This window comes from Lampetra planeri, chromosome 21, assembly GCF_965212315.1.
Source record: "Lampetra planeri chromosome 21, kcLamPlan1.2.h2, whole genome shotgun sequence".
Taxonomy (NCBI): Eukaryota; Metazoa; Chordata; class Hyperoartia; order Petromyzontiformes; family Petromyzontidae; genus Lampetra; species Lampetra planeri.
This window is the reverse complement of record NC_136127.1, coordinates 7033513-7060914: the sequence shown is the minus strand read 5'-3', so window position 1 is coordinate 7060914 and position 27402 is coordinate 7033513. Positions and strand designations below refer to the sequence as shown.

Here is a 27402-nt window from a genome sequence, read left to right as displayed (position 1 = left end):
ACTCATTGATAACGGCTCGAACAGAGCAAGAGACACACACACAGAGAGCAAGAGACACACACACACACAGAGAGCAAGAGACACACACACACACAGAGAGCAAGAGACACACACACAGAGAGACATACACACACAAAGCAAGAGACACACACACACAGAGAGCAAGAGACACACACAGAGGGAGAAAGGGAAGCGCTTCCCTACAACGAAATTTTAACGTTGCTGCTGCCTCCGCGGATTTCCTTTTCCCGCGCTTTTATTTATGGTGCCCGGTTAGGGGGGGGGGGGGGTTGGGGGTGCGGGGGTGGGGGGTTGGGGGAGTGGGGGGGGGGATTGGGGGGGTTGGGGGGGGCGACGTCGTCGTCCAACGGCCAACGCCAAAACTTTGCGGATGCAGCCCGCGTCCCCAGATAAGAAGTCGCCGCCAGGGGAGGAGGACAGGCGCTTTCCACACCCCGGGTCGCCGTGTTGAACCCAGCACTTTCAACTTGTTCAGGGGGGGGGAGGTGGTGGTGGTGGTGAGGAGGAGGAGGGAGGAGAAGGGTGAACAACTGGCGATAACACGACCGACGGGGACTTTCTGGCAATGGTTTGCCGCACGGCACTGATACGTTTAGTGGGGGGGGGGCGTCAGGGGAGGGGTTCAAGAGGGGGAGGGGGGGATCAAGAGGGAGGGGGGATCAAGGGGAGGGGAGGATCAAGGGGAGGGGGGTTCAAGAGGGGGGAATCAAGGGGGAGGGGGGGTTCAAGAGGGGGGAGGGGGGAATCAAGGGGGAGGGGGGGGGGTTCAAGAGGGGGAGGGGGGAATCAAGGGGGAGGGGGGTAAAAGAGGGGGGAGGGGGGGTCAAGGGGAGGGGGAGATCAAGGGGGAGGGGGGGGTTCAAGAGGGGGAGGGGGGAATCAAGGGGGAGGGGAGTAAAATAGGGGGGAGGGGGGTCAAGGGGAGGGGGGATCAAGGGGGAGGGGGGGTTCAAGAGGGGGAGGGGGGAATCAAGGGGCAGAGGGGGTCAAGGGGGAGGGGTGGTCAAGGGAGCCCTCAAGAGTGCCTTAGGTAATAAATGACAAAAGCGAAACAAATTAAATTAAAATAAATTATTCGTTGCCGATGTTGCTGCTGTTTGCTTTGGCGCACAAACAACAACAGCAACAACGACTCAAGCCATTTGTCAAGAGCACCGTGTGGCATTAAACAACAGTATGCACAGTCATAGGCGACGTTTTGGGAAGTGGCCCTTTGCAGGACACACGGAGAGGCTCGAGAGGACACGAACGCGTGGGAGACGGCACTTTATCGTCCATGGGGTTCTGATAAGAGTCAATTATTAAACACGTTTTCCTGATTGACGGGTTTTTATATAAATATATAAAACCCTCGTATTCCCATTTCAATCGGAGCACAATTAACATGATGCATTTGGTGATGGGCACCTGGACTCAGTTCCCATTTCAATAGGCGTGCAATTAACGTGATACATTTGGTGATGGTGACCTGGGCTCGATTCCCATTTCAAAAGGACTCAGAATAATGACCTCAGTGATGGGTGCTGCTGTGCTGGAGAGCATTGTTAAGCCACCTGTGTGGAACGCAAAAGCTGCTGTGGAACTTTTTTGCAGATCCTTCATTGGCATTGTGTTTACTTTCATAAAACTCCATACGATTACTGCCCGAATAAAATTAGATGTTAGTCATTTGTATACTTTACTTTGAAAATGTCATCGTACATTTTTCACGGTTTTTAACATTTCGTGGGGCATGTTGGTGAGTGAAAAATAAATACAATTAATCTGAGAGTTGAACGGTCCGTGCGCTCAGAAAGGTTGAGATCACATTCTTCGGGAGGTCATTTGGCCTACTCTTCCACGGCGGGCGGGAAGTGGGAGGTACTGCAAACTCATCGTCTTGAAGTACTTCTGGGAATGTGAAGTTGAGATTGAAAAACGACCAAATGTGCGTCAAACCGTCCATGTAAACATTCTACAAAAAAGATGTGCATCGTATGTGTATGTATGTTGAACTTCTTTCGCACCGTACGTAACCAACCGCGCTAATCGAAGGAGCGGGGGAAGGACAACAAACTAAACACAAAAAGTACTTCTCATGAAATTAGTTTTCAATCGAGATGACGATTTAAAAGTGCACAGCTGCAGTGGCTTCCTAATATCGGAAGGAAGAGCGTTCCAGACGGCCGCAGAGGAGCATCTGAAAGCGCGCGATGCAGTGGCCGTCTTCGGCAAGCTCAGGCTTGTTGCGGAGCAGGAAATGCGACTCGATTGTGCGACTCGTTGCCGAATAATCTGATCTCTAGATAACCTCCTCCCACCAAAGTGGGGGAATTGCACGCACCCATCTAATCCACGGAATCAACAAAGGGGTGAGGGAGAATTTGCCCGGGCATGTTCCGAGTGGGAGAGGAAGAGAAACGTCTCCTTAAAACGACTCAACGCTTTCGTCAATACCACTGTGTGGCCTTTAAAGAGACACATGTATAAACAGTGACGTTTCAGGTAATTGCCCTTCTTTATAGCGCATTTCGTAGAGAGGCCTGTATAGCGACAGAGTGGATTTTCGGAGTTATTTACACCATGGGGCCCTGATGAGAATTACAATTTTTTTATGTTTTCTTGATGAACAGATTCTAAATAAACACATAAAGAGTTACGCTATTAAATATGTACTGATTAATAACCAAACCATTCAACAATCAAATAAAAGATGGCTCACTAAATTCATTTATAGAGGATTAAACGTTTATGTGGTACATTGCATTGTGGGAAAACGTGTTCTTGTCAGCACAGGGGCACAATCCACTTAGCAGGGCATCGTTAACTGGTGCGCTTGCACCACTACCACCGCAGCATCGCCGAATAAAAACATGTTCCAAGGTCAGATTAGGGTTTTAAATATTCAGAGCTTCACGCTATGCCCGGGCGATGGAACCTGATGGTGGGGGGTTTAAATCTTATTCTTTGGTTTTTTCGGTAAAGTCACGTAGATAGAAAAATAAAAATATAATGAATACAAATACAATTAAAATAATCAAAAACATTAATGTAGACTGTAGCCTGGTTCTTAAACGGAGTGAGTGTACTGGCAGTCTATAATGTAGACTGTAGCCTGGTTATTAAGTTTGGTGAGTGTACTGGCAGTCTATAGTGTAGACTGTAGCAATGGTTATTAAGGTTTAAATCTTATCAAGGAAGGGCCGATACAGGGTAATGTCAACGCAACGCTGTTAACCGCATCGCACTCACATCTCGATGTTTATCTTAACCTTTCAGGAGTCCGTTTATGTGTAACGAAGAAGGGCCATTGCCCGAAACGTCACAACCCAGTGTTGTTTTTTAAGAACGTGTTGAGCCTTCATGTGTGTTAATTAATGCTTGTGCACCACAGTAGGGGGTACAGCTGGTGCATCTTCCTGTAATCTCAGTCAGTCCAGCCCATGGCACCTGGGTCTGTCCCGTAACCTCCAGTCAGCGAGCCTTCGACACTTCACGTGGCCTCAAAGTGCACCTGGCCTGGCACAGGCGCCATGGTGACGTCACCGTCACTTAGTGGTGACTGGCGGGCATTGCTATTGGTGTACCCCTGCCAAGGTAGAAGCAGAATCACCAAATAATAACGTAAATGCATGGTGGTCATGAGTTTGTCGATCTAGATGATTTATAAGTGCATAGCTCCAATGGATTCCTAATATCAGAAGGAAGAGCGTTCCAGACGGCCGCAAAATCACATCTGAAAACGCGCGATGCAGTGACCGTCTTTGTCAACAGTGTTGTTATTGCCGAATGTGGTGAGTTTTTTTGATAATGTTTTATTTCTACTTGTGCACCGCTCCCAACGCAGCAGCAGAGATACCAAATAATTCGTTTCATGTGTAGTGACACAGCGCCGACTGCTGCCCAGCAGCGGCAACTGCGGTGGACAGCGCACACGCCGTTGAGCATATACACGGTGCGTGTGCCGGCAGGGCGGAGGAACTGGGGCAAGGGTCACGGTAGACCTCGTGTGGAAGCCCCTGGAACCCTCTGGTGGGTTCGAGAAGGGAGGCGCGGCCAGGGGCGAGCCAGGCCACGCCGAGTAGAATAAAAGCAGCGGAGAGCGGGGAGCTCCAGGCTGCCGGTTCTGGGAGTGGACTCGTCTCGTCATCGCTGCCGCCTTCGCTCGATCATTGCGCGGCCAGACAGTAGTTGGCTGTCTCGGTCGACGCCGTCGGTACAACGCGGACACAGGGTTGTGTCTGTGCCGGGCTGTACGGCAACGTGGTCGTGAGAGAGGAGGCGATCCGTGTGAGTGAGAACGGCCGGAGTTGGTGTAACGGAAATAAATAGAGAGAAGTTGCTTCCTGCAACTACCTCGTCTCCGACTGAGTGTGCGCTACACACATGCATGGTGGTCACCCATCCAAGAGCTATCCAGGCTCAACGCTGCTTAGCTTTCGAGATATAGTACGGTCGCGTGATTTACTCATAATGCTCAGGGATATAATGCTCCTGTAATTTGATCTTTGCAGCCATCTCTCAGTTGCTGAGTAGAAAAAAGATCATTTATCCAGGGTGTGACAGCAGCAGCAGCATCGCTATTAATGTCCAAATGATGGGCCACTTTGCTGAGCTATCATTTGTGGCCAGGTCGCTTCTGAAAAATAAGTCAATACCTCAGGAGGCTTTACCTGGTAGGATGGGCGTGGTTTAGTTGTATTTGTATGTTTTTGGGTGATTTGTTTAACTTTCTTGTACCTATGCACTCCTATCGTGTTTTTGTACTGTTTGTTGTTGTGACGTTCTTACCCGCCCCGTTTGGACATCTGTGATAAAGAGCTTTATAGCTCATCGGATTCCTCCGGTGTAAATAAATATTCTGATTCTGATAAAGACGATGTTAACAAAACCTCGATTGGGTTACATACCATTGCGACGATGCGACTGACGATCCGTGCTACCCGACCGGTGTTCTTCACTAATTTTCAGAGGGGGCCGCTTTATTCGATAAGACATCATCAGTGTCTGATGCATCCCCCCCAATATTCAATATGCTAAAAATGCCCCCCCCCCCCCCAATATATTGCTATAAAATAGATTTATATGATTGTGGTTATGATTGTACTTTATTAATCCCCCTAAACAAGAAAAGGTGAAAAAGAAACAACAGAGCAGTGTAATACAATAGACTATTAGACATTATTGTTAAAATAAATAAAAAGTCGATCCTATGTGTTAGTGAATGTTTTTATATTTTAGGCAGGAAATTCGTTTTCAAATTTAGATTTTTTTCTGGGGGGTCCCCCAGACCCCCTGGAAGATTTGGTCCCCCCCCCCAAATGTTGACTCCATAGCTACGGCCTTGCTGTGAGGGCTGCCACACGGCCTGCCCCCCCCCCCTCATCCACAATAGGAATGTAGAATGCCCACCACTGATCGATTTCAGTGATGCGCCTGACTGGCTGAGTTCAATTCCCGGCCACAGCTAAACGGTACTGGGGACTCCACCGCTCCACCAAGCCGCACCGCCCAGCCTGGTGAAGTATGGTCAAACAACGCCCATAACCCACACCGCGTGGGGAGGCCCTCCTTCATCAGTGGATCCGTAAAGGGTTGGCAACATGTGTATTATTGTTATGGCGAACATCATAGCTGTTCCTGGGGCTCCCTTCCACCCCCCGTCACCGAGCCACACTCACCGGGCGTGTTCGAAGTGTGGTCAAACAGACTATTAGGAACCTCCTGGTTAAACCAGCCCACAGGGGATTGTTGTGTCCGTCCGTCGGTCGTGCAGGGAGGGGCTGGGTGGGGAGGGGAGGGAGGGGCTGGGTGGGGTGGGTGGGGCTGGATGGGGTGGGTGGGGCTGGGTGGGGCTGGGTGGGGAGGGGCTGGTCACCCCCCTGGTGCCCTTATAAAACTCAACGTTTAACCTACTCACGCCGGCTTGTGCCCGCCCTCACAGTCGGCCATATTTGCGGAATACACCACGCCGCCGTTGACCCTGGCCATTGACCGAGCAACCCAACGTTCCTACCAGCTCCCTCCGCAGGACAATGTGTATACGACTGCGGGCACTTCTCAGAACACCAAAAGCACGTGTTGGTATACCGGGACTTTCCACACGTTTTTTTAATTATTATTATTCCTCTATACCTATGCCCCACGAAGTTTCCACGGACGGGGACACGGCACTGAACTTTGGATGCTGCTGCGGGCTGAATGGCCTTCTTACAGGGGGACCTCAACGTCCGTAACCGAGACCACGGCGACCTGCGAGGGTCACGGCAGGCGAGAGGTCCTCACTTGCTAGTTGCGTGGTGAAAGGGCTGTGAATTATTACCGTCGTTAGGGGTCGTTCGTAAATGACGTCACGCGATTTTGGACGATTTCCCCCCCCCCCCCTCGTCACACGGCGTCACAAAAGTCAGACCCCCCCCTCTCAAATATGACGTCACAAAGCTCTGCCCCCCCCCCCCAAAAAAAAAACACATGCTTCAAATCACTCTGATGTTGTAGGAGAAAACATTTATTTAAAAAGTCTATTTAATTAAGTAGAACGTGTTGTCTATATTTATTTAAAGTTGCGCATTTTGATGTGACGTCACATTTCTCAAACCTCCCCCCCTCGTCACACATCATCGTCACAAATGTCTGACCCCCCCCCCCACAGGTGCGTGACGTCATTTATGGACGGCCCCTTATTACGATGATGATGATGTCTGTGTGCAACGATTGTAATTGTTTTAGTTGAACGGAGACGCGACTCATCAAGCCCCTGTTATGCCGCTGTTACCTTCGACAATACCTGGATGGCTGTGGGAGAAATGAAAGAGCTTCATCGCTCATCGGATTCCTCCGAATTAAATAAAAGATTCCGATATTATTCTTACGTCACGTCTCATTTTGTTACTTTGGCCCCCGAGTCTCCTGCCCTCTTCCCCTCCCGAAGGTTCAAATTGGTCCGAAGACCTCCCATCGCCACATCGGTCACGGAGCCTTTGTCTTTGCCACACTTCAACCACGCTGGTCGGTACGGGTTGCTAACGAGGGAAAGGCCAGGGGAGGTTCTGCTCACGCTCGCCACTGATGTCAGCCGTGAGCCAGGAATCAAACTCTAGTCGCTGTGTTGATCATAACATTAGGTGCTCATCACCGCTGTTGACCGAACACAACACATATATTTGTATACCCGAGATACCAGAGGTGGGACAAAGTCATTGTTATGCAAGTCCAAGTCGAGTCGCAAGTCATCAAATTCATGACTCGAGTCTGACTCGAGTCCAAGTCACATGACTCGAGTCCACATCTCAGAGGTGGGACAAAGTCATTGTTATGCAAGTCCAAGTCGAGTCGCAAGTCATCAAATTCATGACTCGAGTCTGACTCGAGTCCAAGTCACATGACTCGAGTCCACATCTCAGAGGTGGGACAAAGTCATTGTTATGCAAGTCCAAGTCGAGTCGCAAGTCATCAAATTCATGACTCGAGTCTGACTCGAGTCCAAGTCACATGACTCGAGTCCACATCTCAGAGGTGGGACAAAGTCATTGTTATGCAAGTCCAAGTCGAGTCGCAAGTCATCAAATTCATGACTCGAGTCTGACTCGAGTCCAAGTCACATGACTCGAGTCCACACCTCTGCGAGATACATTCTCTTCTCGAATCGATGCTGCCTCGCCAGGGGCGGGTGGCGCGCGCGGACCCGCGCAGCCCCGGGGCAAGACTTTGAGAACCACTCGCGAATGTTTCATCCCTTTTGTTTATTAGTCGGCAAGCACCCTGCACTGCACGAAGCTGGGAGGGGGGTGGGGGGGGCACGCGTCGAAGAGCGCGGTCGCTGTGCTCCGAAACCTGAAGCCCGAGAGTGTGACACAGAGAGAGTGTGACACAGATAGAGAGAGTGTGACACAGAGAGAGTGTGACACAGATAGAGAGAGTGTGACACAGAGAGAGTGATAGAGAGAGAGAGAGTGTGACACAGATAGAGTGAGAGAGAGAGAGAGAGTGTGACAGAGAGAGAGTGTGACAGAGAGAGTGTGACACACAGAACGCTTCACGAATTTGCGAGTCATCCTTGCGCAGGGCCCATGCAGGGCCTTGCGCAGGGCCACACACAGAGAGAGAGAGAGAGTGACACAGTGAGAGAGTGACACAGAGAGAGAGTGACAGACAGAGTGACACACAGAGAGAGTGACAGAGAGAGTGTGACACACAGAGAGAGAGAGAGAGCGCCAAACACGACCCACTCCGCTGCGGGAGCAAACGTCGCCAGGCCGCAGGCAGAGTCGTCAGCTCCGCCGGAGCAGAGGTCGCGGCACGCACACCCACACTCACGCCCACACTCACTCACACCCACACTCACACCCACGCGTCCTCTCCGCGATTATTCTGCGCGTTCGCTTGGACAATGAAAGCGGGGGGCGGGGGGGGGGCCAGGTGTGCCTAAGTCGGAAATCGGCGCTGTCAACGCATTTGCAGGCTTAGAGAACTCGCTCCGCTCCCGTGTCTCCACGTAACAAACGCAGGCAATTGGCATCGGTCCATGGGCCTTATTGGCTCGTGGGCACTGTTCAAAGCGAAACAGCAAAATATCGTCAACAAACGCGACAGCTTATGGATGGAGAAGGGCGCTCGCCCAAAACGCAGCAGCAGCATTTTAACCTCATGGCGGGACCCCGGGGTCCCATAATCCCCCGGCTCTCGCATAAACTGCGTTGCGACGTCACTTTACGTCTGTTGAAGGCGAACGACACGGTCATCTATTCCTCTCGACGAGCTCTACACGATGCGCTAATCGAAGTTTCAACGTTTTGTTTCTCCTGCGCATTCGTCCTCGCCGCTGCGCTTGGACACGACACGACATCAGAATGATCTGCGCCGGGTGGGTCGCGGCGTTTATGTGCGCGGGTGGGACGAAGTCGCCAAAAATAAATTTAATTAATCACGATTTTGACTTCCGTTTGTTCGGGACCCCGGGGTCCCGCCATAAGGTAAATTTGTTTTAACAATGCTATCAATGCCAATTAGACCCAGAGGCTGAAAACCAGGCCAGAGTTTGCTTGCTTTAACCACATTTTCCGCCCACGGATCATAAACACTCGTCAATTGGCCGATAACATCTTAATGTGTAGAGGACCGCGGAGCTTGGTAAAATAAATTGTCACCGTGTGGCTGCTCTCCCCGCTTATTTGGGGATCAGCGCGCCTCTGAGTCGTTCTCTCGCCCCCCACCCCATCTCTTTCTCTCTCGCCACGAGAGCGAGCAAAATACTGTGCAGCGGCGCGATACGAGTTGACATCATGAGTATCAACATTGGTCTGGAGAAAGCGAGTAGGCCGATGGACTAAAGCAGTGGGTCTCATCCTCGGTTTGGCTCCTATACGCCACTTATTGAATTTCGTTTCTACTGAGTACCCCCCCGCCTCCCTTACCTGACCCCAACATGGTTCTAAGAAATAAAAAGGTATGAATAATGAACTTCAATATTTTAACCGTATTGTCCATTTTTGTGAGGTTATCCGAACTAGCGAGTAACTTGCAATCGAGCACAAAATTCTACGTAATTTGTTCGATTGGTTACTCTTGGAAACCGCATTGTTTACGATCAACGAGTTTAGGAAAGTCTATTATACCGTTCTAGGCTACCGTGTGGATTTAAATGTTATCGTAGTTATTTTTATATCGTCAGATTCATACGTGATTATTCATACGTGATTATTTTACGCGTTTATAAATCACCTCACGGTACCCCCTGGGACAATTGTCACGTGCCTGCAGGGGTCCACGTCCACCCCGGCTGAGAACCACCGGACCAGAGCATGTCATTACCGTTATTATTTATAGGTGGAGACACGGACGAGAGTTCTGCGTTCGTGCGCTGGACAGCGACGCGTGGCGAGTGCGTGCACAGCGACCGTTTGTGGCCCCACGAGTGGCGCTGGGTGGAAACCCAAAGCGGAGAGGGAGTAAGTTTCACCAGGCACGCCACAGCCTGCGCTCAAGGCCCGCGAGCAAAAGAGCCACCAGCGAGTGGCCGAGGAGAGCTGAGGAGGAGCGGCAGAAGAAACGACGACAGTCGACGCGGATTGGTCCCGGGATGATGCCCATGCATCACTCCGCTTCCTAAGCCGTCGTCTCAAGCGCTGTCACCTGCACACACGCACACACACACGCGCACACGCACACACGCACGCACACACGCACACACGCACGCACACACGCACACACACACGCACACACGCACACACACGCACACGCACACACACGTGCACACACACGCACACACACACACGCACACACACGCACACACGCGGAGACGCACGCACACACGCACACACGCGCACACACACGCCCACACACGCGCACGCGCACGCACACACACACGCACACACACGCGCATACACACGCACACATACAGGCGCACACACGCACACGCACACACACGCACACACACATACGCGCACACACACGCACACACACGCACACACACGCACACACGGAGACAGAGACAACGGTCAGTCATCCCGTGTAGCCGACACAGAAACTGTCGGGGCGGCCAGAAGCTCGCGCGGCCCCTTTGTCGCCCCAGCGGCACGTGCGCACATTCCGTTCATTTCACCGCCCAGTCCTGTGAGCAGCTGAGAGAATGCGTTGAGGTTGGTTCCACGTGAGCCATGCCACTTGTACGCAATGGTTAACTTTCACAGAAGGGTCATGAATGTCCAGATCTTGCGAGGTGAAAATTGGTAATGCCCTGCAGGAATTAAACACGTATGTATTCTAGGAGTTAAGTAAACTGCAAATAGTTTTGAGGGAAAATTATCACGATGTTATTGTGAATTAAGTCGGCTTTGGGGTTAAGGGAGGCCCCTTCCATCAGCAGTGACTTAAGTAAGCAATTGCAGGACTGTGCCCTGTAGTCACATTGACCCTCCTTTATGGAAATTCTATTTTTTTTTATAGCCTGCCACTTGGAAAAATATAAGTGTTCCACACACCTTAGCACACGTAAGATGTGTGTCCTATCTTGATTAAAATAGTTAATATTATACCATAGTGAATACTATATATTTATATATTTATAATTTGCAATGGAATTTCTACATGCATTTGAATAGCGTGTCACTTTAACACATAGTAGGCTTTCGCGATCAATATTATGCATAAGAGTTTTTTTTGGGTTAGATCGTGTAAATATAAATGTGTCGTTGACCCACCACCACCCGACACAGCCAATTAGTAAAGTTATGTCACGGTAACAAAACATGCCAATTAATTAGTACTTCAGCACACCTGGTGTGTCGGAGAGTAAACACATGATATTTGCAATTTGAGTACTTTGACGTTTCACTGGCAATTACAACAACAACGAACTTCAGGCGTAGGATGGAAATAATAAAATAATAAAAATAAAACATAATAAAATAATTCTCACGACGTTTCGGCCACAACGCAAGCAGCCTTCCTCAGGTGAAGACCAGGTCTGTCGGGGAGACAGCGTCTGTTGTGGCCGAAACGTCGTGAGAATTATTTGATTATGTTTTATTTGTATTATTGTATTATTTCCATCCTACGTGACTTTACCGAAAGAACCAAGAAGATGAATCCCTGCAGTCACGAAAGCTTAAAATCGGAACTTCATCCTACGTGACTTTACCGAAAGAACCAAGAAGATGAATCCCTGCAGTCACGAAAGCTTTAAATCGGAACTTCAGGCGATTTGCCAGAAATGTTCACGTGACAAACACATCCACGCCTCCAATAAGCACGGTTAGCTACGTACGATGCGAAAGAAGTTCTACATACATAAGTACATTTATATTTTTGCGCTATTGAACCCAAAAAAAATTAACCCGTAAAAACAAAGTTTTTCACTATAAATCCTTTATATGCGTGGCATCGGTTTTATTTTATTATTCATTTCTGTTTTTCTTGAGTAAGAGTTTCACTTTTATCACATTGGTATTTTAAATTAAATGTGAAAAAAAAATCCTAAAAAGTGGGAAATTTTGGGAAAAAAATTTCACGAAAATAAATTGTCACGCACAACGAGTCTGTGTGCAAAATGTCAGCTCGATTGGATCACGGGAAGTGGGTTAAAAAACGACCAAAAGATTTGCACGGTCGTAAGCGCGCAAGCAAGTGAACTTAATATAAAGGATTTTTAAAAACCCCTTATTACGAGGAATATCGGTCGCGAAAGCCACTGCGTTAAATCGACGCGCGCGGCTCAATGCCGCCCGGCGCCTCGCGGCAGGCCAGAGGGCCGCACCTCTACTCCAACGTGGCAGCGACGACAGCGGCGGTGGTGGCCAGGGCAGTCCCCAGCAGCGCTGCACCACGGAGACAAGGAGAAGGCGCCCGGCGTTAGCCAAAAAGGAACGAAACTTGGCACGGTGCAAAAAAACCACAGGTGACGGATTTAAATTTTATTTTTTTTGGCCAGCGAACATTTTTCAGAATGGCCAACCAACCGGTCGCTACCATAACAAAATTGGCGCCGCGTGACGCGGCGAGATGCGGTGTCCCTTTACCCGCTGTCGTTTTGCTTTCTCTCCGTTTGCTGAATTAAACTAAAAACTAAACTATTTGTATTTGACCAGGTAAGGTCAGCTGAGCTATTATAGCTCTTTTTCAGAAGTTACCTGGCCACAAATGATAGCTCAACGAAGTGGCTTATCGTCGTGTGAAAATATATAGCAGCCAAATACTGTTGATTCTAAATGTTGGACGGAATAACCGGAGGACCCTGAGAAAAATCCACGCGACCACGGGGAGAGAGAGAGAGACGTGCAAACTCCAAATATGCAGGCATCAGGATATGCCTCTGCGGTGGACGTTTGTATCGGCGCGTTCAGCGAGTCGCGAGGTGTGACAAGTGGACACGCGGTGACGTGTCCGGGGTTTTGTTCGCAGTTTTGTTGTAGCGGCACACGGTTGTGTTCAGCCAATTTGGCTTCTGACCGTTTTAATGAAACCGGTTAAATCCCCTCCACGAGAGCCACTGTGATGGTTTCGCACAGCGGAACTTGCCATTGAGAGGTCAAGAGGTCAGAGGTCGCCGGCTCGATCTCCCAGAGTGGGCGAAACATTGCTGCAAGTTTCTTAAATCTGACTCCACACACTGCCGCCCCCCCCCCACACACACCACTGCTTCTGTCCACCCACGAGCATTGGTTACGCGCTCCGCGTGATTTGGCGATAAGCAAAGCTTCGTGTAATCTGCAGCGTGATCTTCGACCAACGCCAACGGACGTTTGCATGAAAGGGACGTGGCTGATGTCGCTGAACCCTGCTTGCCTGCCCGCCTGCCCGCCTGCCCGCCTGCCTGCGTTGCCCTCTTCCATCCTGGAACATTTCCGAACCCGCCAGGTGGCTTCAGCGGTAGAGCGAGCGGCTCGCAATCGGAAAGTCGCGAGTTCAATCCCTGGTAAGCATCCCTCTGGGGTCAATGAAATGAGTATCGCTCTGTGGGGAAGTCAACACTGGAATAAGGAATTTCCACTACTGGCTCAGAACAGCTGTAAACGAGAGATACCAATGCCTCAATGCTCATTTGAGCAGGGAATCACTTAGACTCTTTTTTACATTTTGAAGCAGGAATATTTCAAATTAAAATGACAAAACCTCGTGATTTGATCACAGCCAGTACAAGGGGATCATAATTTTGGAACAAAGGGAAAAAAGGGCAAAAGAATAAAACCACGTCAACTAGACGAAACATGCATTGTGCCGGATACGTGTGATCGCGAGTGATTTGGTGTTGAGGTTGAGGAAAGCAGCAGCGCAGAGGCTGGCGCATCGTGCCACGAAGCCGACGATCCGAGTTCGATTCCCGCTCGTGACCAATAACAGTGGTGAATATCTGAACAGATCCTGGGCCTCCCCGAGCACCTATTGCGTGTGTAAAGACATCGCCACCGGGGGAGACAAAGGCGGCCGGGCGTGGTGTTGCCCACCCACCCCCTCGTGTGCCGTGCCGGCCTTCATAGGTGCTCGCTAACAGCACCTGCCCCAACAGCCTGTTACAGGCTACACGGGGGATCTTCGTCTTGTGTGAGTGTGCGTGAGTGAATATACGCGAGTGAGTGAGCGTGCGGGCACGTGCGTCGCTCTCACCCTCTTCGCTGGTGGCCACCTGCGTGCTGGACACCTCACTGAAACTCGAGCTGCTGCTCGCGGTGAAGCTGACCTCCTCCAGCGTCTCGGCGTGCACCACGGCGGAGGCCGCGGTGACAGCGGCGGCCACGACGGGGGCCACGACGGGGGCCACGACGGGGGCCAGGACGGGGGCCAGCACCGGGACCTCCAACGCCACCGGAGCCAAAACGCCGAGGCCGACCGGCTGAGCCGCGGCGGCGGCCACGGCGGCCACGGCGGTGGTGGCGGCGGTGGCCACGTGGGAGCCGCCGATGCACGTGGCCAGGACGACGCTGCCCCCTCCGGAGGACACGGAGGAGGCGGATGAGAACCTTACGCCCCACGGTGTGATGTTGACGCCGGCCAGACTGCGGGGTAGGGGCGGGGAGATGGAGAGATGCACAGCGGCGGGGAGAGAGATGGAGATGCACGCGTTATTCTCGCCTTACGGTCGCGTTACAATCGAGATGCGATCGTGTTGCAGAAATAAAATGTTTTACCGGGTAAGGCCCACTGAGCTATATAGATTTTTTTCAGAAGCGACCTGGACACAAACGCAAGCTCAATGAAGTGGCTAATCATGTGGCTATTTATAGTAGCAGCCAAAATACTCGCATTACTCCCCATCGCATTATACCGGCTTTGCCACATCTTTACGATCACGCGGAGTGTCGCGCGGGGTCACGTGTGGTGTCACTCGTAGGGTCACGTGGAGTCATGCGTGGGGTCACGAGGGGTCGTGACGGGGTCGCACAGAGTGATGCGTGGGGTCACGCGTGGGGTCAGACGAGCTCAAGCGGGGTCGCACAGGGTCAAGCGCGGGGTCACGCGTGGGGTCACGCGTGGGGTCACGCACGCGGTCACACGTGGGGTCACGCACGCGGTCACACGTGGGGTCAAACGAGCTCAAGCGAGGTCGCACAGGGTCAAGCGAGGGGTCACGCGCGGGGTCATGCGCGGGGTCACGCGCGGGGTCACGCACGGGGTCACGCACGGGGTCACGCACGGGGTCAAACGAGCTCAAGCGGGGTCGCACAGGGTCACGCGTGGGGTCACGCGCGCGTGTGTGCGTGTGGTCGCCCACATGTCCTCCTCGCCCTCCAGCAGGCGCTTGTAGGTGGCGATCTCCGCGTCCAGCACCAGCTTGACGTCCACAAGCGCCTGGTAGGCCACGAGCTGGCGCTGCAGGTCCGACTTGGCGGTGGCGATAGCCACCTCGAGGCTGGCAAAGGTCGTCTGGTAGCTCGCCACGCTGGTGCTGCTGCGGGCCGAGTGCATCGCCACTGTCTGCTCCAGGGAGTAGCTCTGCCACAGGGAGAGTGCGGACGAGTGAGGGCGAGCGTGGCCAAGTGTGGGTCAGTATGGGTGAGTGTGGGTGAGTGTTGGTGACTGCGGGTGAGCGTGGCTGAGCGTGGGCGATTGTGGGTGGGTGTGGGTGAGTGTTGGTGAGTGTGTGAGTGTGAGTGAGTGTGTGTGAGTGTGGGTGAGTGTGGGTCAGTGTGAGTGAGTGTGGGTGAGTGTGGGTGAGTGTGGGTCAGCGAGGGTGAGTGTAGGTGAGTGTGGGTCAGTGAGGGTGAGTGTGGGTGAGTGAGGGTGAGTGTGGTCGAGTGTGGGTGGGTGTGGGTGAGTGAGGGTGAGTGTTGGTGAGTGTGAGTGAGTGTGAGCGTGGGTGAGTGTGGGTCAGTGTGAGTCAGTGTTGGTCAGTGTAAGTCAGTGTGGATGAGTGTGGGTCAGTGCGGGTCAGTGTGGTTCAGTGTGGGTGAGTGAGGGTCAGTGTGGGTCAGTTTGGGTCAGTGTGGTTCAGTGTGGGCGAGTGTGGTTCAGTGTGGGTCAGTGTGGGTCAGAGTGGTCAGTGCGGGCGAGCCCTACCTCGGACAGGGTGGTCTGCAACTCCGAGTAGTGGCTCTGCACTTCCTTCTGCACCGTGCTCAGCTCCGTCTTGAGCTCCGTGATCGCTGCCGTCGTTTGCACCGTGGACTCTTGGATTCGCTCCACCTGGCGAGGGACAGCCACGCGTGACACGGCCGCGAACACCAACGCCGCGTTCGTATCGAGCCGCGCCATTCGTGCGAACCGCATCAAGCACAACGCTGCGTCACCGCTACAAAAGACAAAAATCCCCCCGTGTAGCCTTAACAGACTGTTGGGGCAAGTGCTGTTAGCGAGTAGCACCTATGAAGGCCAACACGGCACACGAGGGGGTGGGTAGCCAACACCACGCCCGTCCGCCTTTGTCTCCCCCAGCGACGACGATGTTTACACACTGCACCAGGTACTCATTTGAGACCGAGTCGACCTAGGGGAGGCCCAGGACACCCATCAAAATGCCTTCAACCAATTCATTAACGAGCGGTTACTGTGCACGTGGAGGGAAACCGGAGCGCCCGGAGGAAAACCCACACCTCGCGCGAGGGTGCAACGCTCTATCCCCCCCGCCCCCAAGCTCGCGCAACGCCGCAACGCTTTCCCACCGGCGAGCGCAAGGCACGGCAGCACCCTCGAAGCCCACGGAAGGCACGGGCCTTGGCGACGCGTTACCGTGCTGGTGTAATGCGCCTCCGCCTCCGCGCGGTGCTTCCGCGCCACCTCCTCGTACTCGTCGCGGATCTTGGAGAGCGCCGTGGTGACGTCGACCGAGCGGACCGTGTCCACCTCGATGACGGCCGACGTCGACTCGGTGGTGCCCAGCCGGACGTGGTAGCTCGTCATCTCCTGCGCGCGCCACCACCACCACAATGTGCCCCACCAGCAATTGGTCACGTCGGGTTACGCGTCGCCCCCCTCTCGCACGCCCGTGGTACCCTGGCTGCCGGCTCGCCGCCGCGCGACCCGCTCGCCAGCCGCCCCCGGGGACACATTTCCACACCCAGCATCGCCACGTCGAGTATTCCTCTCGCTTGTGGCACGGGCTACTCGTCGCGTGCCGCCTGAGCACTCCGGTTCAGCGGAGTGACAAAGCGGCGAGGCTTTTGTCGATCAACTTCGCGGGGTTTGTGGCACGGCAGGCCGTGCGGGTCGTGGGGGTTCGCTGGACCACACTTCACCACGCTGGGTCGGTGCGGGTCGGCGAAGGCGGGGGGTGCATAGACGATTGCAGCGATGTACAGTCCAACCGTGGATGTTTCTGCACTCGCCTCTGCTGTCCACCACGTAAGCAGCCTAGAGCTACACCCGTTTCATGCACGGTGGTCACCTACCGAAAGCGATTATCCAGTCTCTAAGGCCGGCTTAGCGTCCAAGATCTGACTGGCACGTCCCGGTTGAGTCGGCCCGTTCCTGCCTTTCCGCTTGTGCCAACTCGATGGTATGATGATGATGATGATTATTATTCGCTTCCATTGGCACCCTTGCCCATCAGCACGGTTGGCGACGTGCAGTGCAAAGGAAGTTCTACAAAGATACACTTGGCGCGAGGCCGTCAATCTCACGCGCCATGACACTGGGTGGCAACTGCCGTTCACGTGGCCCACGAGGGGGCCCAGGTACGGGGCTATGAAGAAGATCGAGGGGGGGGTGAGAAGGAGGTGGGGGAGGTGGATCTCGGAGCCCGTTATAATTTTGTTTCACCGAGGCCTCTAAAAACCACGGTCACCACGTGGCTCACTTTCAGGAGGTGCGCTTCTGCGGCCGTCTGGAGCGCTCTTCCCTCCGATGTTCGGACACCACTGGAGCCATGCACTGTTCAATCACCTACATCGGAGCGCTCATTTCGTTAGAACTGCGTTTTGTGTTTAGTTTGTTGTCCTTTCCCCGCACCACCAATTCACGCGGTCGGCTGCGTACGCTGCTAAAGAAGTTTAACGTGCATACATCCACGCCTACAAGAGCGCCGCGCCCGACAGATGTCAGACATCACCACACCGGACTCGCTTCGAATGATGCCGCGACAGACAGAGAGAAGCGGAGTGACTTCTGCTATGAGATGCCAGTGAAGGAAACGTCCCCGCGCCGTCAGCCCCAAAGGCCGAGGCAACGGAAGGACGGGAAGGAAGGAGGAATGGGATCGCAACGGGGTTGCTGGCGGACGCGGCGCGACTCTGGTGGTGGAGCTGAACGCGACGCGTCTTCAGCCCAGCGCATACCTCCTCGTAATTCATCTTGAGGAACGCGAGCTCTTCCGTGAGGGAGGTAATCTTGGTGGCCAGGGTGACCTTGGAATCGGTCGCAAACTCGATGTCCTGGTAGGGGGTGGGGGGGGACACCACCGTCAGACGCACGCAGAGAGCAAGAACTGAATGTCAACATCGCACTTGGCACCTTCAACATTCCCGCCATAGACTCAACTCCTGCCTCCCCTATCATCTCACTCTTCTCTCATCCAAGCAATCTCTTACCTCTCCCCTCTCATCTCACTCTACTCCCCTCCACGCACTCTCCTGCCTCTCCCCTCTCATCTCACTCTACTCCCCTCCATGCACTCTCCTACATCTCCCCTCTCATCTCACTCTACTCATCTCCACGCACTCTCCTACCTCTCCCCTCTCATCTCACTCTACTCCCCTCCACGCACTCTCCTACATCTCCCCTCTCATCTCACTCTACTCCCCTCCACGCACTCTCCTGCCTCTCCCCTCTCATCTCACTCTACTCCCCTCCACGCACTCTCCTGCCTCTCCCCTCTCATCTCACTCTACTCCCCTCCACGCACTCTCCTACCTCTCCCCTCTCATCTCACTCTACTCCCCTCCACGCACTCTCCTACCTCTCCCCTCTCATCTCACTCTACTCCTCTCCACGCACTCACCTACCTCCCCCCTCTCATCTCACTCTACTCATCTCCACGCACTCTCCTACCTCTCCCCTCTCATCTCACTCTACTCATCTCCACGCACTCTCCTACCTCTCCCCTCTCATCTCACTCTACTCCACTCCACGCACTCTCCTACCTCTCATCTCACTCTACTCATCTCCACGCACTCACCTACCTCTCCCCTCTCATCTCACTCTACTCCCCTCCATTCACTCTCCTACATCTCCTCTCTCATCTCACTCTACTCCCCTCCAGGCACTCTCCTACCTCTCATCTCACTCCACTCCCCTACACGCACTCTCCTACCTCTCCACTCTCATCTCACTCTACTCCCCTCCACGCACTCTCCTACCTCTCCCCTCTCATCTCACTCTACTCCCCTCCACGCACTCTCCTGCCTCTCCCCTCTCATCTCACTCCACTCCCCTCCACGCACTCTCCTACCTCTCCCCTCTCATCTCACTCCACTCCCCTCCACTCACTCTCCTACCTCTCCCCTCTCGTCTTACTCTACTCCGCTCCACGCACTCACCTACCTGTCCCCTCTCATCTCACTCTACTCCCCTCCATTCACTCTCCTACCTCTCACCTCTCATCTCACTCTACTCCCCTCCACGCACTCACCTACCTCTCCCCTCTCATCTCACTATACTCCCCTCCACGCACTCTCCTGCCTCTCCCCTCTCATCTCACTCCACTCCCCTCCACGCACTCTCCTACCTCTCATCTCACTCCACTCCCCTCCACGTACTCTCCTGCCTCTCCCCTCTCATCTCACTCTACTCCCCTCCACGCACTCACCTACCTCTCCCCTCTCATCTCACTATACTCCCCTCCACGCACTCTCCTACATCTCCTCTCTCATCTCACTCTACTCCCCTCCAGGCACTCTCCTACCTCTCATCTCACTCCACTCCCCTCCACGTACTCTCCTGCCTCTCCCCTCTCATCTCACTCTACTCCCCTCCACACACTCTCCTGCCTCTCCCCTCTCATTTCACTCTACTCCCATCCACGCACTCTCCTGCCTCTCCCCTCTCATCTCACTCTACTCCCCTCCACACACTCTCCTGCCTCTCCCCTCTCATCTCACTCTATTCTCCTCCACGCACTCTCCTACCTCTCCCCTCTCATCTCACTTTACTCCCCTCCACGCACTCTCCTACCTCTCCCCTCTCATCTCACTCTACTCCCCTCCACGCACTCACCTACCTCTCCCCTCTCATCTCACTCTACTCCCCTCCACGCACTCTCCTACGTCTCCCCTCTCATCTCACTCTACTCCCCTCCACGCACTCACCTACCTCTCCCCTCTCATCTCACTCCCCTCCACGCACTCTCCTACCTCTCCCCTGTCATCTCACTCCACTCCCCTCCACGCACTCTCCTACCTCTCCCCTCTCATCTCACTCTACTCCCCTCCACGCACTCTCCTACCTCTCCCCTCTCATCTCACTCTACTCCCCTCCACGCACTCACCTACCTCTCCCCTCTCATCTCACTCTACTCCCCTCCACGCACTCTCCTACGTCTCCCCTCTCATCTCACTCTACTCCCCTCCACGCACTCACCTACCTCTCCCCTCTCATCTCACTCCCCTCCACGCACTCTCCTACCTCTCCCCTGTCATCTCACTCCACTCCCCTCCACGCACTCTCCTACCTCTCCCCTCTCATCTCACTCTACTCCCCTCCACGCACTCTCCTACCTGTCCCCTCTCATCTCACTCCACTCCCCTCCACTCACTCTCCTACCTCTCCCCTCTCATCTTACTCTACTCCGCTCCACGCACTCACCTACCTCTCCCCTCTCATCTCACTATACTCCCCTCCACGCACTCTCCTGCCTCTCCACACTAATATCACTCTCTCCACACACTCTCCTCTTCCTACGATTCTAGTCAACTTGACTTCCCAGCCGCTTAACAAAAAAATCAAACTCGGAACGTGAAATTATAAGTACGTCCACATCGAAAACGGAGATTCTCGTGATCCAATATCACGACTCACAACTGATTTGTGAGCAGACCTCACGAGACTGGAGGAGCTTTTGGCAAATTCTCCCCGACGACGATGATGATGATGACGATGATGATGATGCCGCCTCTAACTACAGTGTCAGCGAAGCGTCGTTCCACATTTAAATCGTGCGATGTTGCTCCGAGGCGGCCATACATTGGCCGCGTGTGTTCGCGAAACGTGACAACTTTGTCAAGAAGACAGAGTCTGAATCATTCAGACTCTGTCTCCTTGACATACCTGTTCTTCACCTGAAGACGGCTGCTTGCGTTGTGGTCGAAACGTCGTGAGAATTATTTTATTATGTTTTATTTTTATTATTTATAATTTTCCTTCTACGTGACTTTACCGAAAGAACCAAGAAGATGAATCCCTGCAGTCACGAAAGCTTTAAATCGAAACGTGACAACTTTATTCACTGGCCGTGTCGGAACGAGAGGAGGGTGTCACGACACACGGTTCTACTTACGCGGCGATCTGAACCCCCCCCCCCCCCCAAAAAAAATGTAAATCAACGTTACGATTCATCAGCGTGCCCGCAGTCGTTGTCGGCTGACCGCAGCAACGGCCACTCACCTTCTTCATGAGGCTGATGTCCGACTGCAGCTGGTAATGAATGCCCGTCTCGAACTCGTACCTGATCGTGATAAAAGATAGAGAGGAGGGGGTGGAGGGAGGGAGAGAGAGAGGAGGGGATGGGAGGGAGAAGGGAGAGAGATTAGAGTAGGGAGAGAAGGGGTAGAGAAAGAGGGGGGTAGATAGAGGGGGTAGAGGGAGAGGGAAGGGGTAAGAAGGAGAGCAGAGCGTGAAATTATTCATTTATAAAGGGGGGGGGGCACATAAAGCAAATCATTGAAGAAAAAAAAAACGAAAAAAACTAAATGATGAAAGAAGCAAAGTGCCGACTACACCGATCATCTTCTTGTTTCCTCTGATCGTAAACAAAAAAAGAGCGAGCGAGAGAGGAGAGCGAGGGGGAGGGAGGATAACCACGGAGGAGCGAGAGAAGAGGAGAGCGAGCGAGAGAAAAAAATAAAAAAAAATAACAAAAATCAACATGAAACAAAAAAGAGCGAGAGAAGAGGGCGAGGGTGGGTGGGTGTGGGGGGGTGCAGGATGACCACGCACTTGGCTCGGAGCTCTTCGGCGGTGGCGCGCACGTTGTCCGCCTCCACCTCCAGGCTCGCGTTCTCCGTGGCGAGCGTCTCGAGCGAGGAGCGCAGCTCGGCCACGCGCTCCTCGTAGTCGACCGCGAGGTCCCCGTCGGCGGAAATGGGCGCGCCCCCCGCCAGCACCTGTAGCTGCGCCTCCAGCGCCGCGTTCTCGCGCTGCAGGAGACGCACCTGCACGCGCGTGCACAAGCGGTCGTCCTCGTTATCGTCGTCGTCGTCTTCATCGTCGTCGTCATCGTCGTCTTCATCGCCGTCATCGTACTCGTTATCATTGTCGTCTTCATTAGTGTCGTTATCGTCGTCTTCATCGTCGTTGTCATCGCCGTCATTGTCGTCATCGTCGTCATTGTCGTAGTTGTCGTTGTCTTTATCGTCGTCGTCATCGTCGTCGTCGTCTTTATCGCCGTCAATGTCGTCGTCGTCGTCTTCATCGTCATCGTCATCGTTATCGTCCTCGTTATCATCGTCATCATCATCGTCGTCTTCATCGTCATCGTCGTCTTCATCGCCGTCATTGCCGTCATCGTCGTTATTATCATTGTCTTGATCGTCGTCGTCATCGTTATCGTTGCCTTAATCATCGTCGTCATCATCGTTATCATTATCATTGTCATCATCGTTATCATTGTCTTAATCATCGTCGTCATCATCGTTATCATTATCATTGTCATCATCGTTATCATTGTCTTTATCATCGCCATCGTCGTCATTATCATAACCGTCATCGTCTTCATGATCATCGTCATCATTATCATCGTGGTCGTTGTAATCATCATTGTAATCATCAACTCAATCTGTCTTTTGTTGTTGTCGTTGCTGTATCAAATATTGTAACTCAATTTTAACACACTTCCCAATGTGGTATCGACTGCAAACTTGGTATACTTATGCCATACTGATGACAATACTATATTCTATCAACAAAACATTATATAAATATTTGTAAACATATTTTTCTATGTTATATTTCGGCTTGGGTCTAATTGTCCACGCTCAACTGACGTTGGCTGTAATTGGCCACGGCCCATTACGTTCTGGCAAGCTTCGGGGCCACTTCCTGAGGTCGTGGAGTTCTTCCATTACTCGAACGGTACATTTCATGAAAGCGTGTTTTTTAAAAAGTTATTTTTTTACATATTACTTATTTTGTTCCTGTTTCTGACATTGAAAATAGGTAAATTTCAAAATATCACTGTCCTGGTCACAAAAGCAAAGTGTGTGGGGAATAATAGCCATTTGTTATACTTTTGAGGCATAAGCAATTAGGAAATAACACTTACTACTGAAGAACAACAATTGTGTTACAGAGTGTAATAAGCAAACAAGGTTACATCACGATAACAGCTGAGCAACGTTAACGTGTGCCGCACATTCAATGTAATTCGTGCCTCCATGTAACACGTGTGTGTGTGTGTGGTTTACACTGAGTGGAGAGAGGCCTTTAGTTTGTGATTCTTTCCACCTCGCCCCCCCCCCAATTCAACTCGCCCCCCCAACCCCCCCCCCAGCCCCCCCGCGCCCCCTAGCATGGCCCTGCTAATCACATTCCTGTATGAGACAGCTCAGCGTGCCAGCTGCTTCATGAGCGTCGTTGACATAATCAAGTTGCGACAGGCCTTGGCTGGTGCAACGTGGAGTCGTGATCGGCGTGGAATTCCGTCGATGCGTCCGCAGGTTGGCACAAGCGACGCGTTGTGACGTCAACGTGCGATGGATCCGACCACGTGCTCTGAGGTGGCATCAATGGTCGTGATGGCGTTTCGAACCCTCAAATGCTTTCTGCCGCATCTCGGGTAGCCGGACAAAGAGAATTGCGTGCGCTTTAATAGATTGTGGGTCAGAGGCAAACATTTTTTTGCAATTTCACAGGCGAATGAAGGAAAGTTATGGACAAAGCAACAAAAATAATGGAGGCTAATAAGTCTGGCAAAACTGCGAAGTTTCAGACACGCGACCGGAACGACTGATGACCGGACCTCGTGGTGGACGGATCACTGGAAGGTGCTGGAGGAGAGGAGGGAAGGTCACACGGTTTGACTGTCAAACGTCAATCGTTGGACGGGACGGAAGCCGTCTCAGTTTAAAAGACGCAGCGATGGACAGACAGAAGTGGAGAGAGCATCGCGCACGAGGTGGAGATGTCGTTGAAGGAATCGGCCATGCCCCCCCCCCCCCCCCCCCCCAGTGGCCCGAAAGACCGATAAACCAGGAGAAGGTTTAGAAGGGATTGCGGCTAGTAAGAAGAAGGATGTTATTTTAAGGTGAAGGAGGAAGGTAAGAGGAGAGGAGGGTACAGGGAAGGTGACTTCTGTGTTGTACAAGGCGTTTGATCACCATGAACTCTCGATTTTCCAGATTGTAGATTCTCCGTGCCCCAATTACACTTTTACACTCGCAGCCGGGTCCAACAATCAGCTGCCCCTCCACCCATTGAAGGGTCAAGCAACTCAGTGCCCACGTGACCGCAAATTTGCCGGCAAATAATCCGATTACTCAACTAAACCATGTTTTTTAATTAACCAGGTAAGGCCCACTGAGCGATATATATATATATATATATTTTAGAAGCGACCTGCTCATCACAAACGATAGCTCAACGAAGTGGCTTATCACGTGGACATTTATAGCAGCAGCAGCAGCAGCCACCAAATACTCGCAATGTTCGTCACGTGACCGTCAAACGCATTGCCGTCCATTCTCAGGGCCGGAATATACTACGTACATACATCAATAATCGGTGCAGAACCAACGGTAATGTGCGCTCGTTGGTGACCGGGTTGACACCATCAACTGGCTCCACTCGAGAATCCGGTGTCCGTAATGTTGTGTTTCTGAAACCCGGATTCGAATCCAGGATTTCAGCGGTGCCAGCTCAACAGAGACGATAATGGTGATGATGATGGTGGTGGATGCACTGAGTGATTCATCAAATCCACTGTTCAGCTCCACACACATACACAGGTTCAGCAAAAATGTGCACACCCAGGCCGCATCAGTGACAAAGAACGGAACTGGTTCTTAAGTGTATGGAGTTGATGGTCTTAGCCTGGCCACGAATGAACACAAAACCCCATCACAATCACTTTGGTTCTGCACTAGAATGAAATTGTGTAAACATTATAGAAAGGACAATGGTTAAAACAAGTTTTGGAGAATTCCTGACTAAAACAGACACAATATAATTGAAAGCTGAGCAGAGTCTAACACTCACAAATCGTGTAGATATGCACAGGCAATAGGTTCAGTACTCAAACCAACATGGTAATATTGGATGTGTGATGCCATCGCATCTCATGGCACCTTCAAAACAGTGAGGAGGGTATCACTAAAAGTGAATCATTTCAAGGCATTCCATCTACTATACACAGCGCATTAATCACAAATAATTAACACTGGCAATAGCTGATAAGAAATAAAATATACCTTAGAACTATGGCACGTTCGTAAACAAGCTAGACAATAGCTACATTTCAAATCCCATACGGAAATGTATTTATCCTACTCGTTTTGAATCGAAGAAGCTTCCAGCACGTAGCAGCGAAACGACGGACTTCACGCCAAACAAACACGCGATATAAATTCTAGATTTGAAGCTTTCGTGACTGCAAGGATTCATATTCTTAGGTTTTTTCGGTAAAGTCACGTAGGTAAAACATTAAAATTAATAAAAGTAAAAAAAATAAAAATCACGACGTTTCGGAGGCAACACAAGCTTCCGTACGAAACGTCGTGATTTTTATTTTACTTTACTTTTATTAATTTTAATGTTTTACCTACGTGACTTTACCGAAAAAACCTAAGAATACGCGATATAAAAACCGAAAAACGAAAAAAAAACATCAAGAGCGTCGCCGCCGCCACTCGCCTTCTCCACGTAGCCCGTGAAGCGCTGGTTGAGTCCCTGCAACGTGGCCTTGTGCACGTTTCGCGTGGCCAGAGGCGGCACGGCGGCGAGCGACAGCGGCGGATGCCCTCCGGCCAGTCCCCCCGACAGCATTGAGCGCCCGGCGGCGAACGCGGGGCTCCCGTACGGCATGAGCGCCCCACCACCTCCCCCGGCAGCCAGACCCAGACCCAGTCCGCCTGCGTAGCCTGCGGCGTAGCCCCGAGACGCGCCAAGCCCCGTCTGTAGCGAGAGGCCTCCTTGCCCCATGGCGACCCCGTAGCCACCACCTAAAGCCAGGCCGAGCCCCACCGCACCGGAGCCGTAGACGCCGTAGCCCCCTGCACCGGAGCCGTACACGCCGTAGCCCACTGCACCACCACCACCGCCACCACCGCCACCACCACCACCGTACATGCCCATTCCGCCCCCCGACATTCGAGCGACGGACGCTCCAAGGCCGTAGGAGGACGACGATGCACCCCGGCTCATTTGGAAGCCGTGGAATGAGGCCATCCCTCCGTGTGTGTCTGTGTTGCCGCAGGAACGTTCGGACAAGCGGGTGTGTGGTGAGCTCGAGGGATGGTTCTGTGCGTTTGGTCTGTAGGGTCCAACGGGACTGCCTCTTTCTCTCTTTCTTGTCTCGTGGACGTGTGGGTGGGGGGGGTCTCGTGGATCGGCGAGCACGTGTGTTATAGTGTGTGCATGGAGTCGGGTGCGTGTGTGTATATATACACAGTGTACAGATGGACAAACTCACACGCGCGTGTGCATGAATTCTCATTCGCGACGCTATTTATGCACCAACGGGATTCCAAACTCGTCGAGTTCCCTCCATAACTCAGCAGCAGCAGCAGCAGCAGGAATGCACGCACAGCGGCAGTAGTCAGCATCACGCTTGCCCGCCCGCCTCCGTGTTGAAAAGAAGACGCCGTTTGTTCTACAAACACCCAGGCGAGCGTCAGCTTCATAGTCAAGAGCAGCAGCCGCAATAGCAGACAGCCAAACGTGCCTCCCCCCTCCAACTCGCTAGGCAGCCGGCCAGTAAGCCAGCGGGCGCGTCGTGTTTCCAAGCGAGATGGGAATATCGCTGATCGTGTTGCGCACTTCACCGAGGGCGGAACGAGAGGCGCGCTTTGGCAGGTCTCTGCACGCCGTTCGGAGCTGCCGAGGTTGCTCCCCCACCCCCAAAGCGATGTGGCATCGGGCAGAAATGCACACGTGTGTGTGTATGTGTTTGTGTGCCTTAGACGTCTATCCCGCGTTAAGATGATGCTGCAGTCCGTCGCGTTCTATCTGCGTGTGTGTGTTATTATAGAGTGGTGGTGCAGCGGTTAGCGCGCTGCACAATGAACCCGGGGAGCTAGAGAGCTCTTATTCAGAAGCGACCTGGCCACAAATTAGACCTCGACGAAGCGGCTTATCACGTGGAATTATATCGCAGCCAAATACTCTAAA

At 52.6% G+C, this 27402-nt stretch overlaps 1 protein-coding gene across 1 annotated transcript; it reads right to left on the bottom strand.

The window, feature by feature from the left end:
• Positions 1–12255: 12255 nt before the first annotated feature.
• Positions 12256–26214, bottom strand: LOC144724786 (thread biopolymer filament subunit gamma-like). The gene is made up of 10 exons (XM_078604173.1): positions 25927–26214; positions 22018–22232; positions 21466–21526; positions 18204–18299; positions 16660–16833; positions 15991–16116; positions 15206–15426; positions 14930–15140; positions 14101–14287; positions 12256–12314 (listed from the first exon to the last, which is right to left on the bottom strand). The coding sequence occupies exons 1-10, from the start codon at positions 26212–26214 to the stop codon at positions 12256–12258; spliced, it is 1638 nt and encodes a 545-aa protein (XP_078460299.1).
• Between the last annotated feature and the right edge of the window lie 1188 nt (positions 26215–27402).